This window comes from Sturnira hondurensis, unplaced genomic scaffold (genome assembly GCF_014824575.4).
Source record: "Sturnira hondurensis isolate 20B ecotype Veracruz unplaced genomic scaffold, ASM1482457v3 Scaffold0025370, whole genome shotgun sequence".
NCBI classification, from domain to species: Eukaryota; Metazoa; Chordata; class Mammalia; order Chiroptera; family Phyllostomidae; genus Sturnira; species Sturnira hondurensis.
The window spans coordinates 9,939,800-9,953,985 of record NW_028098001.1 but is presented as its reverse complement, the minus strand read 5'-3'; the positions used below and the strand labels follow the sequence as shown (position 1 = coordinate 9,953,985).

The 14,186-nt window shown below is 40.1% G+C and overlaps 1 protein-coding gene across 21 annotated transcripts in view; it reads right to left on the bottom strand.

The window, feature by feature from the left end:
• The window catches only part of SNAP91 (synaptosome associated protein 91), a 130,672-nt gene that overhangs the window by 21,990 nt on the left and 94,496 nt on the right, over positions 1–14,186 (bottom strand). For 8 of the 21 annotated variants that reach the window (XM_037039316.1, XM_037039321.1, XM_037039327.1 and 5 more), the window contains 8 exons: positions 10,276–10,383; positions 9,373–9,645; positions 9,050–9,127; positions 8,819–8,890; positions 8,320–8,403; positions 7,012–7,095; positions 1,233–1,367; positions 44–193 (listed from right to left, as the gene is read on the bottom strand). In XM_037039316.1, the coding sequence (XP_036895211.1) occupies positions 44–193; positions 1,233–1,367; positions 7,012–7,095; positions 8,320–8,403; positions 8,819–8,890; positions 9,050–9,127; positions 9,373–9,645; positions 10,276–10,383 (984 nt within the window). The remainder of the gene's footprint in view (positions 1–43; positions 194–1,232; positions 1,368–7,011; positions 7,096–8,319; positions 8,404–8,818; positions 8,891–9,049; positions 9,128–9,372; positions 9,646–10,275; positions 10,384–14,186) is intronic. The other 13 variants (XM_037039325.1, XM_037039326.1, XM_037039322.1 and 10 more) reach the window with 8 other exon arrangements.

Sequence of the window (14,186 nt, the reverse complement as noted above, 5' to 3'; positions counted from 1 at the left end):
GGGCATATCATACATGTTTCAGTTAAATAAAACTGTTACTCACTGCCTACTAGGCTGGCAAGAGATGAGTCGAGATCACTCCCAAGGGGTTTGCTTGCTGCCATTGCAGGGCTGGGAGGTACCATCGGGATGGGTGCCGGCTGCCCAGTGGGTGCCATGGTGGGCATCAGAAGATCACCTAGACCATCAAACACTGGAAATCAAACAGACCAGGCTCAGAAGAATTGAAAAGAAAATAGACCACATAGAAAATTAAGGGGAGACCATCTTTTAAAAAAACGATGGAAACAAGTGACTATACAATTTTATAAACGAAGGCATATCATTCACACTTATGACTGTAACACCAAAAAGAACATCTCTACATATGCCTACTCATAAAGTGTGGAAATACTAATGAACATGAACAAAGATGAAAAAAATCTGTGTCATGTACAGGAAAGAATGCAGACTTTGGAGCCTGAATTGAGCTCAAACTCAATTGTATACACGCCTCGATATACATACTCCATGTCAAAAATTTTGTGGTCGTTAACTTTCAGCAAAAACTGCATATTACCACACATACTACTATACAATGATTCTAAATTGAAAAAGAACAGCATTCAACTAGAGGCACTGGCAATAGAAGCAACCAAATTGTCAGGCAGCAGATATATTTAGGGTGTTTCTGAAACACATTTAATTGCCAAAAACTCACCAATTGAAAATTTGTAGTAAGGACCCAGCATGGGAAGAGGAGAATGGAAGAGAATACAAACAAAATGACAGCAGGATGAGAGGTTAAAGGCAGGCAAAGAATACTACTTGTGTCTCAACTTCATAAAACTGAGGGCCATGCAAGCTTCAGAGGGTACAAGCAACAGCAGGGGAGTGTCCACATGTTCAGATACTGTACAAAGGTTTAGTACAAAGTGCTCGTTTTCCATTAATCATCTCTCAACCATGTGCCTGTAAGCTCATGCAAACAGATGGTATGTGTGTTGAGTTAGATTTCTGCTATAAATTAAAAACAGAAACACAGAAGGGGGTTAAAGGTTATTCTTAGTGCTACCCAAATGTACTGGAAAATAGTTACTTAAGTTACTGGATGAGAGATTTATTATTGAACAGTTTTAAAACCAGGTCATCACTCGATATTATGTATACATTTGCTGACATCATACTAACCTTAGATGGTTTATTTTATAGTCAGAACAAATGAAAGGGAAATTTGAAAACCACTGCCTTACCTGAGGGATCAAAAGAGCTGCTGCTAGACGTGGCAGGCGTTGTTCCGAAAGCGACCTCAAAATTGGGCTGCAGCAGGTTATTCTGAGCTGGAGTCACCGGGGATGGAGAAGGGGCCATGAAAGAACCCCCAAATCCTAGGAAAAACGGTTCCAAAAACATATAAGCAGGGACAACTAAACATGGGTAAAGGCCACAAAAACAGTCAAAGAAGTTAGAGTAGGCCGAAAAGGAACTGATGCATGTAGATGAGAGAAGTCAATGGCACCTGGGAAGTTAGTTTTTTAGAAGTTTTTAAAGCATCTCGCTATCTGACATGTATTAATGAGAGATTTAAGTTAATTAGATATAAGGTAGCACACAAATAGATATAAGTATATATAGCTTTGTTAAGAGAACCTGTGGCAACCAAATTATTATTATAGCAGAGTACATGAAAGCGAAGCAGGTCTCAGTAGGGTTAAAATTCAGACAATTATTTTCATATATTTGACTTTTACTTCTTTAAATCACAGTACCAGGTAATTAGAAAATGCCTAGCTGTACACATTGAATCAGTATAACTATCAAATACAAATCAGAAAGATATGCATGCACTCTGCCAACGAGTCCTGATCTTTCATCTACGTTGTAGTCCCACGGCCACCACTGCGAAGGGTAGACGCTCCCAACACTGCTCTCAGATTCCCAGCCACCCAACAGAGCTCCTACTTTGGACTTCCTTCAATCGAGTCTCTGCACTGCAGCCAGAGTGATTTTCTTTTTTTAGCTTCTGACTGTAGTTTACTTATTTTTATTTTTTTATTTAATTCTTGTTCAAGTACCGTTTTCTGTCTTATATTTTTGAATGAAAAATGTTGACCAAGTTACTTGCCTATACTCCTTCACTGGGTTCCCATAACTTGCAGACTCACAGAGTACAGATTCCTTTGCACAGCAAGTAAGCTCTTCCGTCTCTGGCTCCCTCTGTGCCCCTGCCAACTAGGATCTGCTTCCTGCACCGTCCTAGCGAGTCAGGCGGCAGCTCTGGGAGGGCTTCCTCGCCTCTGTCGCTGTCAGCCACAACAGCCCTCGTCCTGCCCACAACGCCTAGGACTGAATTGCGTGCTCTGCCTTTGTGTCCTCCGCACCAGGCTCATATCTCCACCCAAGCCCCATCGTAACTCCTCATTTTCACTCCAAAGCCCCCACCAGTCCCAGGAATGGCCTCTTCATACCACAAACTGTCTTCTTTTCTCACCGTTTCCACGGGTATTCAGACAATGTAAAACACTGAATGAATGTTTATTGCATGAAGGGAACTCCTGAATATAAAAGGTGTGGGGAAATCATTGTCGAGTAAGCACACCTCAAATTAAATGTTTATCTTTGGATGGCTGGAAGCAAATCATTTCTCCCCCTCAACGGACAGAAGCAGAAACAGAGCTCATCTGCGTTACTTTTGTACAAAAATATGTAATTCCTTTCTAATCTAGTTATATCTTCTCTCTTCAGAAACTGCTTATACAAATATTAGGAATGTTTCAAAAATTCATTAAGCTTACATTAAAACCAATTTATAAGTTTGAAAATGGCTTCCAGTGAAATCCTATCATTACAATTCTCTAAAGCAGGCAATAATGCTCAAGTCGTGTTCCCAGAAATTGGTATTGCTTTGGGTTTTAGCTTGTCTTGGATATATATTAAAAATTGTGATTTGGAAAACTGTTACCTATTAGAAGATGGTCTTTAATGTTCATGTTGGCTACTTTTAGTGATTTTAGTATTTGAGTGGCATAAGCATCGTGTAACTTTCCTAACTGAAGAAAAGATGTTCTTTGTATCTTTAAGAACTAATATCAGTATGAAGCAAAGATGGGAATAGTAATTATTTTTGTGGATGTGACCATTTTGGTTCCAGGGAGATCAGGGGCTGTGTTAGCTGACTTTTGTGAAACATCCCACACCTCAAAGTTGGAATATGGCTCTGGTTAATTTAGGCAATTGTTCTGTGGTGTGGTTCTCCTCATTACAGATGAATGTGGGGACAATTGTTTAACTCTCTGTTTCTTAAAACTTGGCCAAAAAAGACAATACATTCTAGAATCACATCATCTTAGTGTTGGGGAGGGCCTCAGGATCACCTGATTTAATCCTGTCTTTCCATGGCTGGAGGAAAGGATGTAAGAGAAGTTAACACACCTACCCAAGATTTAGTAGTAGAAAGAGAAAAACATGCATTCACACAGGGCTCACCTGCTTAGTGCCAGTGAATTGCACACAATAAGTAGATCTCATCCGTAAGTGAATAAATAGCATTATGTAATGGAAAAAATTAGTGCCTTCTCTGAGGCAGTGAAGGGTAAAACCAAATTTGGCACGAGGCTCGCCAAGGGCCAGGTACTTGTTCTAAGCATTTTATTAGGTTGAACCACATGAATTGCAAACATTTTACCATTTTGGTCCCACAAAAACATAATTTCGCATCATTCAACCTCGAACAAACATTAGCTCATCTAATTCTAATGCCCCCTGCATGAAGTTCCACAGACGAGGGAACTGAGGCCAGACAGGTTAAGTAAGTCGCCCAAGGTCACAGGATGGCAAATCAGAGCCAGATTTCTACACAGGAATCTGCCAGACCCTGGTTCTTCACTGCAATACTGCGCACCCTCTTTCCCACCAGGAGTAATACCAGACTTGTGCCTTCCTATAGCTTTGTAAATTTGACAAAGAGGTGGAAAAATGACTTTTGTCTGTGGTACTCGGTTGTTACGAAGTTGGTGCCCTTACAAATCTAGACTACTTAAAAAGCTATAAAATGATATGAAATAATCAACTGATTATCTTAAAGAAAAATTCTACTGTTATACTCTAATAAAAAGCCAAACAAGAAATTTATAGACATTAATAAGGAGTCTGGGGAACTTCTCCTGTTAAGCAAAAAGTATTAGAGCCCAGGAACAGAGGTAAATAATAAGAAAACTTAAATCGCTAACCTTTCTTTCTATACGGTTCTAAATTATATTAAGAAAGGTATTTTATGGAATTGAAAGGAAGATAGTAGCCAGCAGCTTCTGCAAGTCCTGCAGGCACACAGTGCTGCACTGTACCTGAATTGCCAGCAGCGTTCAGGTGCTCAACCTCCTCCAGACGCCACTACCTTTTCTCACAGGTGATTAGTCATACAAATGGGTCTTTCTAAAAGGAACAGCCTATACACTTAGAGAAGTTTTATTAATACAGACATATCAAAACTGACAGTCAATACACATCATATTACTTGGGTCAAGAGAGTCAAAATTTAAAACGGTTGGTAGATAAACACACTCCCTTCCATATTCTCCCTGCAGACACACTTGGCCCGTTATGTCAAAGATGATGTCATTTCAGTCATTCTCAGTGGTAAAGCCAGGTGTTAACACATTCCACTCATGAGGATCAATCTGAGATTTCTAGGAATAATAGCCTATGAACCTTTTATCTGACATTTTCAGGCTGTTTCCCAGCCCCCAAAAGGTTGAAAGTATTGATCCTCCGCAGACCTTCCCATTTAGTGAAGTTTGTTATTAATACTGAACATTTTAATATTTTAAATCAGTTCAAGGACTTCTATGGTTCTTTTTTGTGTTGTGTGGCTAACAAAAAAATGCAAAACTACAAAGTGTCTCATAGACTGGCTCATATTCTTTCCTGCCTTTGGCATTAAAGACAGGATGTGTACGACACATTCCTTTATTAGCACAGACGTATGGAGTCACCTCAGATCTGTGCCTGTAATGGAAGAATATGATTTTTCTGCTTGATGTCAACCTCAGAAGTTAGGCATATCCGTCAACATACCTAATCCCTCTTAATAATCCCATTTTTACAGCCATAATCCAGGAATCTGTCCATATCTTTCAAACACCTGTATTTTCAGCTGATATACATTGAGATGAGTTTGACAGCTTTACTCTTCACTGTATGAAATAATATTTCCCTTTATTTGTTACAAACTTAACCCTCAAGTTTCCAGCCAGACTTCATCTATGATATGGATAATATTTATATCCTATCAGTAATTTCAATGACTTGGAGAGAATACTCAGAGAAAGAAAAACTTAGTGGAATTCTGCAAAAAGTCAGAACATTTGATTTAATATACCATTTCAATCTTAATTGTAACTTCAAAGCAAAAATTTATAATTGATAATCTCAATTTAATATTGACAAGGTCGTTTACTCCAAATAACCATTCAAAGTTATGCTATTTCTGCAGCCAGTTAAAATCTTATTGCTATAGTTAAAAATCTGGATTAAGTACACTGGTTGAGCAAAAGCTTGAAAGTCTCTGTGACCAATTCGAAGTTGCTATAAAGAATATCTAAAAGAAAAGCCGAATAAGCTAGGGGTTTTTTGGCCAACAAAACAGTTGTGGTTTATGTTAAATGCACTGCCTCTTATCATATCTGCAACTTCCAAAGTCCAGAGTGGAAGCCCGAGTCTTCATCATTCAGAAAAATACCAGCTGGCTGTCGCTGGTATGAAGAGTTGGCAAACAGGAGGAGCACATTTGCAGGAAAAGATGGGAAAGACAAAAAGAATGCCACTGCCCCTGGGAAAGGCTACTATATAACCAGTGTGGATTACTGATGGAAGGAAAGGTCAAGAGCAGGCTTGTGATAACCCCTGCAAGTCTCTTGAAGAAATATTTGACCTCATGTCAAATGTCCTACAATGCTGAAGGTTGATGAGGCCATTCCTCATTACTAACCCAAGAATAAATGTTCCATAGCCTGGTACCCTGGTGTAAGGACTTTTCATTACACAAAAAAATGACAGCCAGCCACTCAGCCTATCATGGGCTACATGGCTAGCAGAGAATTTAAGCTGAGAGATTTTGGACATGGTGGCTTTCCTGTGCTGATGGGACCCACCTTCTCATCTGCTCCTTGCCAATTTCATCACCAAAAGTACATCCCCTTTGATGACCAGGGTCCGGGGAGGGGCTGGTGCTACGGGGAGGCGGGGAGCAGCAGCAGTTGTAACCCAGTATCTGAGGCCTCTGCGGCCGTGTCTCCTGTCACACACCCTTCCAAGTAAAGTTGGAGTGAGGGAAACTGGCAACATCCCATGAGTCTGATAACCTGAACCCGAAACTCACTACCACATTCTTGCAATTGGAAAGTGCTTTGCCTGTAAAAATCCTAATTTCTAGGTCTGTATCATGAAGCACACTTTGCCTTGCCCCCAAGGGAGGCTGGTAGTTGGCTTTTACTGTCTTTGAGTCCTTGACGTGTTCCCTTGTATTCTATCTATCCCATGCTGGCAATAAGCAGTAACCCTATACATCTTGTGCCGATCTATTCCACAGCATGGTCCTGTTGAACTGGGATTACTCCAAGGAGTTTCAGATAGAAAAACGATCAGCTTGTTAAAGAGGTGGCAGCAGCTTCAACCCAATGGTAGAAATTTATGAGAATTTCTTCTAATGGGACCCGTGTATTATAGAATCTGTTGTCAAACGGAAGCATTGCACCCCTTTAGTCAACGAGAGGAAGGGTGCGAACTAAAAGTAAGGCAGACTCGACGCATCCATGGAGACACAGGGGTAGCTTGTACACAAATGGGATTTTTAAGACTAATTTCATAGAATCCCAGGAAATAATCAACCTTCTAGTATGTAATGTCTTGTTTTTCAATTTCATGTCTCAAAAGGGAAAGAAAACATGCACCTTAAAATTTAAATAATATGTTACTTAACTTCTACAAAAAATATCCAAACTTAACTTCCACGAAAGACCATTTGAGTTTAATTACCAGCTAGTAGGTCTGCCGATGCTGACGAACTAGAAGCAGCCTGAGGTGCAGGTTGGGGTTCAGAAGCACTAGTTCCAAATGCATCTACCCATTATCCATTATGCAGCAAAAAAGTAAAAGAGTGTAAACAGTAAGTACAGTAAATAGTTTAAGTACTTTGCAGATAAATGCTGAGATATGGAGCTTGCTATGCTGAGCCAGTCACCTATGGATATGTGAAATGATGGAGTGAACTGAATTATGCTCTAACCAGTGTATTCTCTAAAAATGCATTCTGTAATATTTAAGAATTAACAGCTTTGTAAGAGTAAGAATTTTTTTAAGGATAAAATTTTTGAATTAAATCTTATCATCCATCAAAATAGGATCAAAATGTTAAGAAATTTTCCAAAGGTAATATAATTTTCCCATTTAGAACTCTATTAAACTTTGGAAAAATTTACAAACTTAATTTGAACAGCAGCAGATGCCCTCTTGTACCCATATATCAAGAGTTTGTATTTTTTTTGCCACAGTTCTGAGCCTCTGAATGTCAGACTCTGACATCTCTGTACCCCTCAGGCCTACCCATCACAGCACACAGAGCACTCCGTGTGGGCCTAACTGGCTAAGGGTGGTTCGTATTTTAGCCAATAACATGTGCACTTATGGACATTCACGAAGAAATCACTTCAATCCTGCATTTTGCCTTGTAAATTTACTGCTAACAGAAGACTTGAAATGTATCCTCCAAAGCAGTAAGTAGTTCAGGAGTTAATTCAGCACATTTCCCTGACTTCAAATAACATATAAAGGGAGAAGAAAATGCATTTAAATCAGGATAACATGTTCCAATTCTCTGGGAAGATTTTAAAACATAAACTCCCCATAAATAAACCCTACAGAATGACGTATGACATCTAGCACTTATAATTTCAGTTTTGACTGGCTTCTTTGTTTACAATTCTGAATTTAGTTAATTTTTATATTGCCTTTAAGAGCATAGAATTGTTGATTTAGCCAACAGATCGGGACCACCAAGGAAGAACAGTAGAATGAAATTCCAGCGAGCTGATTCTACATTAGGATGAACAAAAAGTTAAAAACACAATGGTGTGGAGACGTTAGGCCATGCATGGAAAATTGTGATGAACTGATGCGGATGAAGATGAGGATGGCAAAGAAATGGAAAAGATCTTAAAAACCTATGATCACATGTAAGAGATGGACATTACTTCACATGGTCGAAAAAATAAGGAAGTAGAAGATCTACAAATTGTTGTTGGGGGAAAAAAGATTCTGTAATGTTGAAGGAGGAGAGATACGCACCCCCAAAAAGGTCTATCACACCGGAAGAGTCCACCTTTGCTGGAGAGGCAGTGGTTGCAGGAGACGGTGATGCAAATGTATCCACTGCAGTGAAGCAGACAACGGGAGAAACTGCACGTCACTCACAGGGAAGGGAAACCATGGAAAGGGCTTCTGGAGATTTCACATTTAACAGCAGGCAGTAAGACTGTAGACAGTCTTAACAGTTAAGAAAAAAGCAAATGGATTTCAAAATACACACTTTCCAGAAGAAAATAAAAGTTGACTCCTTGAGGCCAGAGGTTTTTTAGTGAGAGAAAAAGCTTTTTTGCCTTTTCATCACTTTAGATTTGAAATAGTACCCTTCATCAGTGGGTGAGGGGCCAAAGAAGGAGATTTGAAAAAAGTGATTTGGGGGTTTAAAAGAACTCACATGTTTTCATACAAACCCACATGTTTTCATATGGACCTCTCCACGCACAACCCCCATAAGACAGCTCTGAAGGCTCAAAGGACTCACCGGATAAGAGGTCAGCAGTGAGAGAACTCTCAGGCACAGGAGAGGCCCCTTGTGGTGGAGAGGAGAAAGCATCTTCCAAAAGTGAAACAAACCAAAACCAAGCAGAAGTAAGTAGAAAGCTGAAATCAAAGTCAAACATCTAACAAATGCATTATCACAGGTGGGTACGAAGAGCTTAATCACAAAACATCTAGGAAAACTAACGTAAGAAAAGGGTGGCTTTGGTTTTACCTGTACCAAACAGGTCTATGCTAGGAGCAGCATCTGGCTTAGGCGCTGCAGCGACTTCAGGGGCGGACTCAAATAAATCTAAGACCAAGAACACACATGCCTTTACTTAGCTTGACAAACCAGCCTGAAACAGTATTACCTTCCACTTCTGAATTTTACTCTGGAGAATTCTGACATAAGCAGCAAATGGTTTCTAGAGAACCATTCGGTTACACATTTTTCATGCAGTGGTAGCCGTGGATGCAGTATATCCCAAGGACCAGCATTCAATCCACCAGATGCAAAGAAGTCAACAACAACAACAACAACAACAACAAAATTACCACCAAAGATATCTAGAGCAGGAGGAGCGGTGGTGGTGGTGGTGGCAGTGGCGGCGGCGGAGGTGGTGGCAGTGGTGGCAGCGGCGGTGGCAGCGGTAGTAGCAGCAGTGGCAGCTGCAACGGCGGGAGCAGGAGAAGGAGCAGTGGCGGGAACCGGAGGGGCTGTGCTTGCTGTAGGGGTAACTACAGGAGCACTGGTCTCAGGTGGCTTCATTGCAAAGAGGTCCAGCTCGGGCGCAGCCTCTGCACTACCTTCAGACGGGGCAAAGGGGTCTTTTGGAAAGGAAAGTGGAGACACATACAGCATCAGTAAGGAAAGAGACAAGAGGCTGGCATCATAACTATGGGCGAGAGACACCTGACATGGATATTTACGCACTAGCTACACACTAGGCTGCTTGGATTGAACTATCCTATCAGCAGGGGGTCAGTGAATAGAATGTTTTTCTAAAGAAAGAAAAGAAAATTTAGCAGATACCACAAGTTAAGAAAACTGAAACACTTCCATGTACTGAAAGATTAGCCTACAACCTAGCATCAGAGATTGTTGTTCTTCAAATCCTTCCTTGATCTGGTCAATCTGGTACCTTTGATTCTAACATGCCCATGTAATTAAAAGGTGTATTACAACAGAGTCACAATATAGCATTAGAGAATAAAAAACATTAAGAGTGCATACTTGCACTGACAAAAATTGTCAATCTTGAGAAATTGTCAATTTTGATAAGTATGCATTTCATTGTCTTAATGTTTCGAGTGCCGGCCTTATTGTATTCAGTTACGATGAGTGACACTTGAGACTCGGAAGAAATTAAAATCAGAAAAACACATGGCCCCCTCTAACTACGCGAGTTTCACATTAGGACAGAAAAACAGCAGACGGGCTGGTGACCGTACACCCACCATTTCCTGAGCATGCATCGAGCGCCGCGGCTACAGGGGTTGGGGGAGCTGGTGCGGCGGCCCCTTCGGATGCTGCGGGGGCCTCCCCGGGAGAAGCTGCAAAGGCATCTTGGGTGCGGTTTTTAAAACGGTAGAAATGAAGGGAATAAAGAGAGAAGAGAATATAGTAAAAGAACCAAGTTAAATTGCGAAGTAGGCTCCCTTATACAACACGAACTTCTTCAAACGCATTTCCACGGCCCATGCACTGTTGGCGGTCACAAAACAGTGACTCTTTGTGCCCCTTCAGGTCAGTTGCATGCAGGTGGTAAGAGTGTTGATACAGCGGGGCCGACCAGGACCCAAACGGTAACAAGATTCTCATTGTATAAGGGCTCTGAGAAGCATGTTTTATGTATCATTGGAAATTAATGGATGTGAAAATTAAAATAAAAAATAACTTTATTAATGTAACGTAAGACATGAAACTCTGATGTCCAGGTGATACTTATTCACTACATTACTACGATGTCGTTCACTAGTGGTTTCTAGCAAACATGGATGTCTTCTTTAATGCCAATAAAAGGAAACATACAATGGTAATGTAAACAAACAGCTCCAGTTTAACCATTTTTTATAGTCTAGTACATGAGAAATTATACTGTTAATACAAAAGGTTTACAAAGTATTCGTAGGAGGTACCTCTTCATAATCCATGAAAAGCATTTTCAGATACAACCAAGAACTTGTTTTAAAGAAATAGTGGTAAGAAAATTAGGCGATGACACCATGTCTTTATTTTGACTAAAATTTATTGTTGTTTTAAAATGTTGGATAGCTCCAGTTATTTGGAAAGTGATCTATTTTTATCGGATAAAATATAGTTTCATGTTTTATGAATATGTGTTATTGCTATTTAGAGTAAAAAAATCTATTAGCATACAGGCAGCCCCAGCTTATAAATGCCCAATTTATAAACTGTTGATGCATAGAAATAGTTCTCAATGTGTTTTTTGCCAACAAATGACAATAACTGTGGTAAAAGAAAAAAAAAATTCCTGGAGTTCTCAAAGAGATTCTATAGTTCAAAGAACAAAAGGAACGGAGCCCCCTAAGTATGACTTGCTTAAAAGACACTCCTGGAAGATGGGTACCAACATCCACTGAGAACCTGCCACTTACATGCTAGATTTCCCATCTTAAAATACTGTCTTCCATAGTATCTACCAGAGTTCCATACAACACTGTTCCTCTTGCTACTAGAAGGAGTTTGTCAATATGCTTGGGAAATGCCACACAGTGTATTCCCTTTCTCAGAGATGTGTGCAGTGTATCAGGTTGTAGAAAATCCTACAGTCAAGGCACTTGTTTTTCAGTCTAACCCAGCATGTTCCAAAGTAATCTGCTTTCAAAACACACTTTAGTAATGCCCTGAGACCCAGTATTAAGTACAATAATGGATAACAAACTAGAGACTGGCTTGGCTTATAATGGCTCTTATAAAAACACAAATATTCTGAGAAGGGACAATTAGTTATTCATATTTTATAGATTTGTTGGATCTGACTGCTTCTTTCAGCTACACTGAAGGAATGTATGTATGTTCTCAGTAGAGGTAAATGAGGGGCGAGGCCAAAAAATAATAATGGAGTATGGAAAATGCACCTGGAGACAGGGCCAGCCTTCCTCTCCGGATGGCATGTTAAGGATGCTGTAAGAGAGAAATGACAGCAACTGAAAACTCTAAGGGATGGAGCAAAGAAAAGTACAAGGAGGTTGGGAGGGCTGAAAATATTTTGCCATTAGCCAGGTCTATTTTCTTTCCTTTTATTCCTGTAAAACCTGGAACTGAGGCTAATGATATGGGAGTAGTGGAAACCATAACAGCAGTCACTATTTAGTAAATATTTCTGTGCCAGTCACTGTGTAAACATTTCATGTGCATCATTAAACTTAATTCCTATATATTTTGTCATATCTTGAGCTGTAGGTCCTACTGCCTCCACTCTGTAGAGAGAACAGAAGTGTGGAGAGTTTGAATGACCAGACCAAGGCCACACAGCCAGCAAATGACTGAGTCAGCATTCGGCCATGAAGTGTCTGATGGAGGTTTGTGTGTGTAAGCGGTATGCAACACTGCTGCGAACTACACCACGTCCTGCTATGTAATTTCCTCCTGTAATGTGGAATAAACAGTAGTTATATCAGTGCCAGGGAGCAAATAAATATTTGTGGTGTAACCTGCTGGCTTCTTTAATGATCACTTATGTGTAAGTAGGTGAAACCCATATTTATAGCTGTACCACAGGAGAGGTGGGTTTTTCCTGTTGTTGTTTTGTTTTCCTGTCAGCAACACATCCTCTTTTAGTGCTTCTCCTGTTGGGTAAAACTACATATTATGAACTAAATTCATTTACTCCCAGCAAAACTTCTCTTAAAGACAGGAGCCCAGCGGCTCCTTCTCCAGCTGTTAAATCGTGCCAGGCCAGGAGATGGAGATACAAATGAGGAAGGCTGCCCGGACCCTGTGTGAATGCCATCACAGAAGACCCCTGGCAAGGAGTCCGCAGAACTGTGAGAGGCAATAAAATTCTGACATTTTTTTAATAATTCCTTTAATACCTAACTCCCTTTCATGATCCATGGCAGCATTATTCTTCCAGTATTGAAAACTAAAGCTATTTCCAATGCAGTTCTCCTTCCCTGGTTACCCATTTTCAGCTCCCGACTACATTCTTCCAGTTTTAACCAGCCCTAGCTGCTGGAAATGCACGTCTCCGCTGTTCTTCAGTGACGGGGCAGTGCGGGCCTTACCTGGCAAACTCCTCTCACTGCCATGGCTGTAGACTTGTCTTTTCTCCTTCTAGTAATCTAGGAAGAATTTTTTTCTCATTCTTCTTTACCATGTGACTACCTTTCTATGTATGTCTAATCGCTGTTGTTTCTCCCATCCTGGACTACCCTCCCCATCTTCTCCAGCCACAAAAGCCATCTCTAAATCACACACTCAGCACACAGTATGTGCTCAGTCATTCTGCATGGCCCCAAGTCACCGTTCCAGGCCCTTTCCTTCTCCTCAGGTCAGTCTGTCACCAACATGTTCATATGAAGTCAGCTTCGTGGGTAAGCTCCTTGGTTTCCCCACCACTTGGTTTTGCGCCCACACACTGCCATCCTCGTGAAGGCTTACTCATAAAGTGGAACAGATGACTGCAAGGTACCCCGGTGCTTGTGCAAGGGAATTAGCACCAATGTACCATTCTAGTGCTTAGGAAAACCTTGTGTGGTTGCAAACGAATGTGATGCTGTTAGTGAGGTTTTCATAAACAAAAACAGAATGTTTTTAAAGATGCTGTCCTTTAGTTTTATCAATATCTTTAAGTTTTGATAAAACTGAAATTTTTAAACACATTTTTAGTAAAAATGCTTCCAAGAAACTTTTAAAAACTTATACTGAGATGACTAAAATATTATGTGGGTATAATCTCAATATTTAAGAATAATAGCTGTTTCTTATTTTTCAAATTTGTAATAAAATACTAGAAAATTTTAATGTTTTAATATTTTACATCCATGAAATTAAGCAAATAGCCATTTTTAGAAATTAAAATTTCTTAAGCTTATTTCTAAAGCAATCTACTCAATATTGCTGTATGTGAGGCAGACAATCTCAAAGTGGCATATGTTACAGCTGTGTAAACAAAGTAACTGGTGTCTTTACTGTTTAAGAGTTCCACCACTTGCCCCTGTCAAAGATACAACATTTTAAAACAATGGCCACATATTATGACCAGAGAGTTTTGTTTAAGTTTTCATTCAAAACCTCATTTCCAAATGACTCCTTATAAATCAATAAAGAGCATGAAAGAAATTAGGGAATGTCACTGAACACCGCAAACCGGGGGCACACACAGACTCCTACAATGTACAGC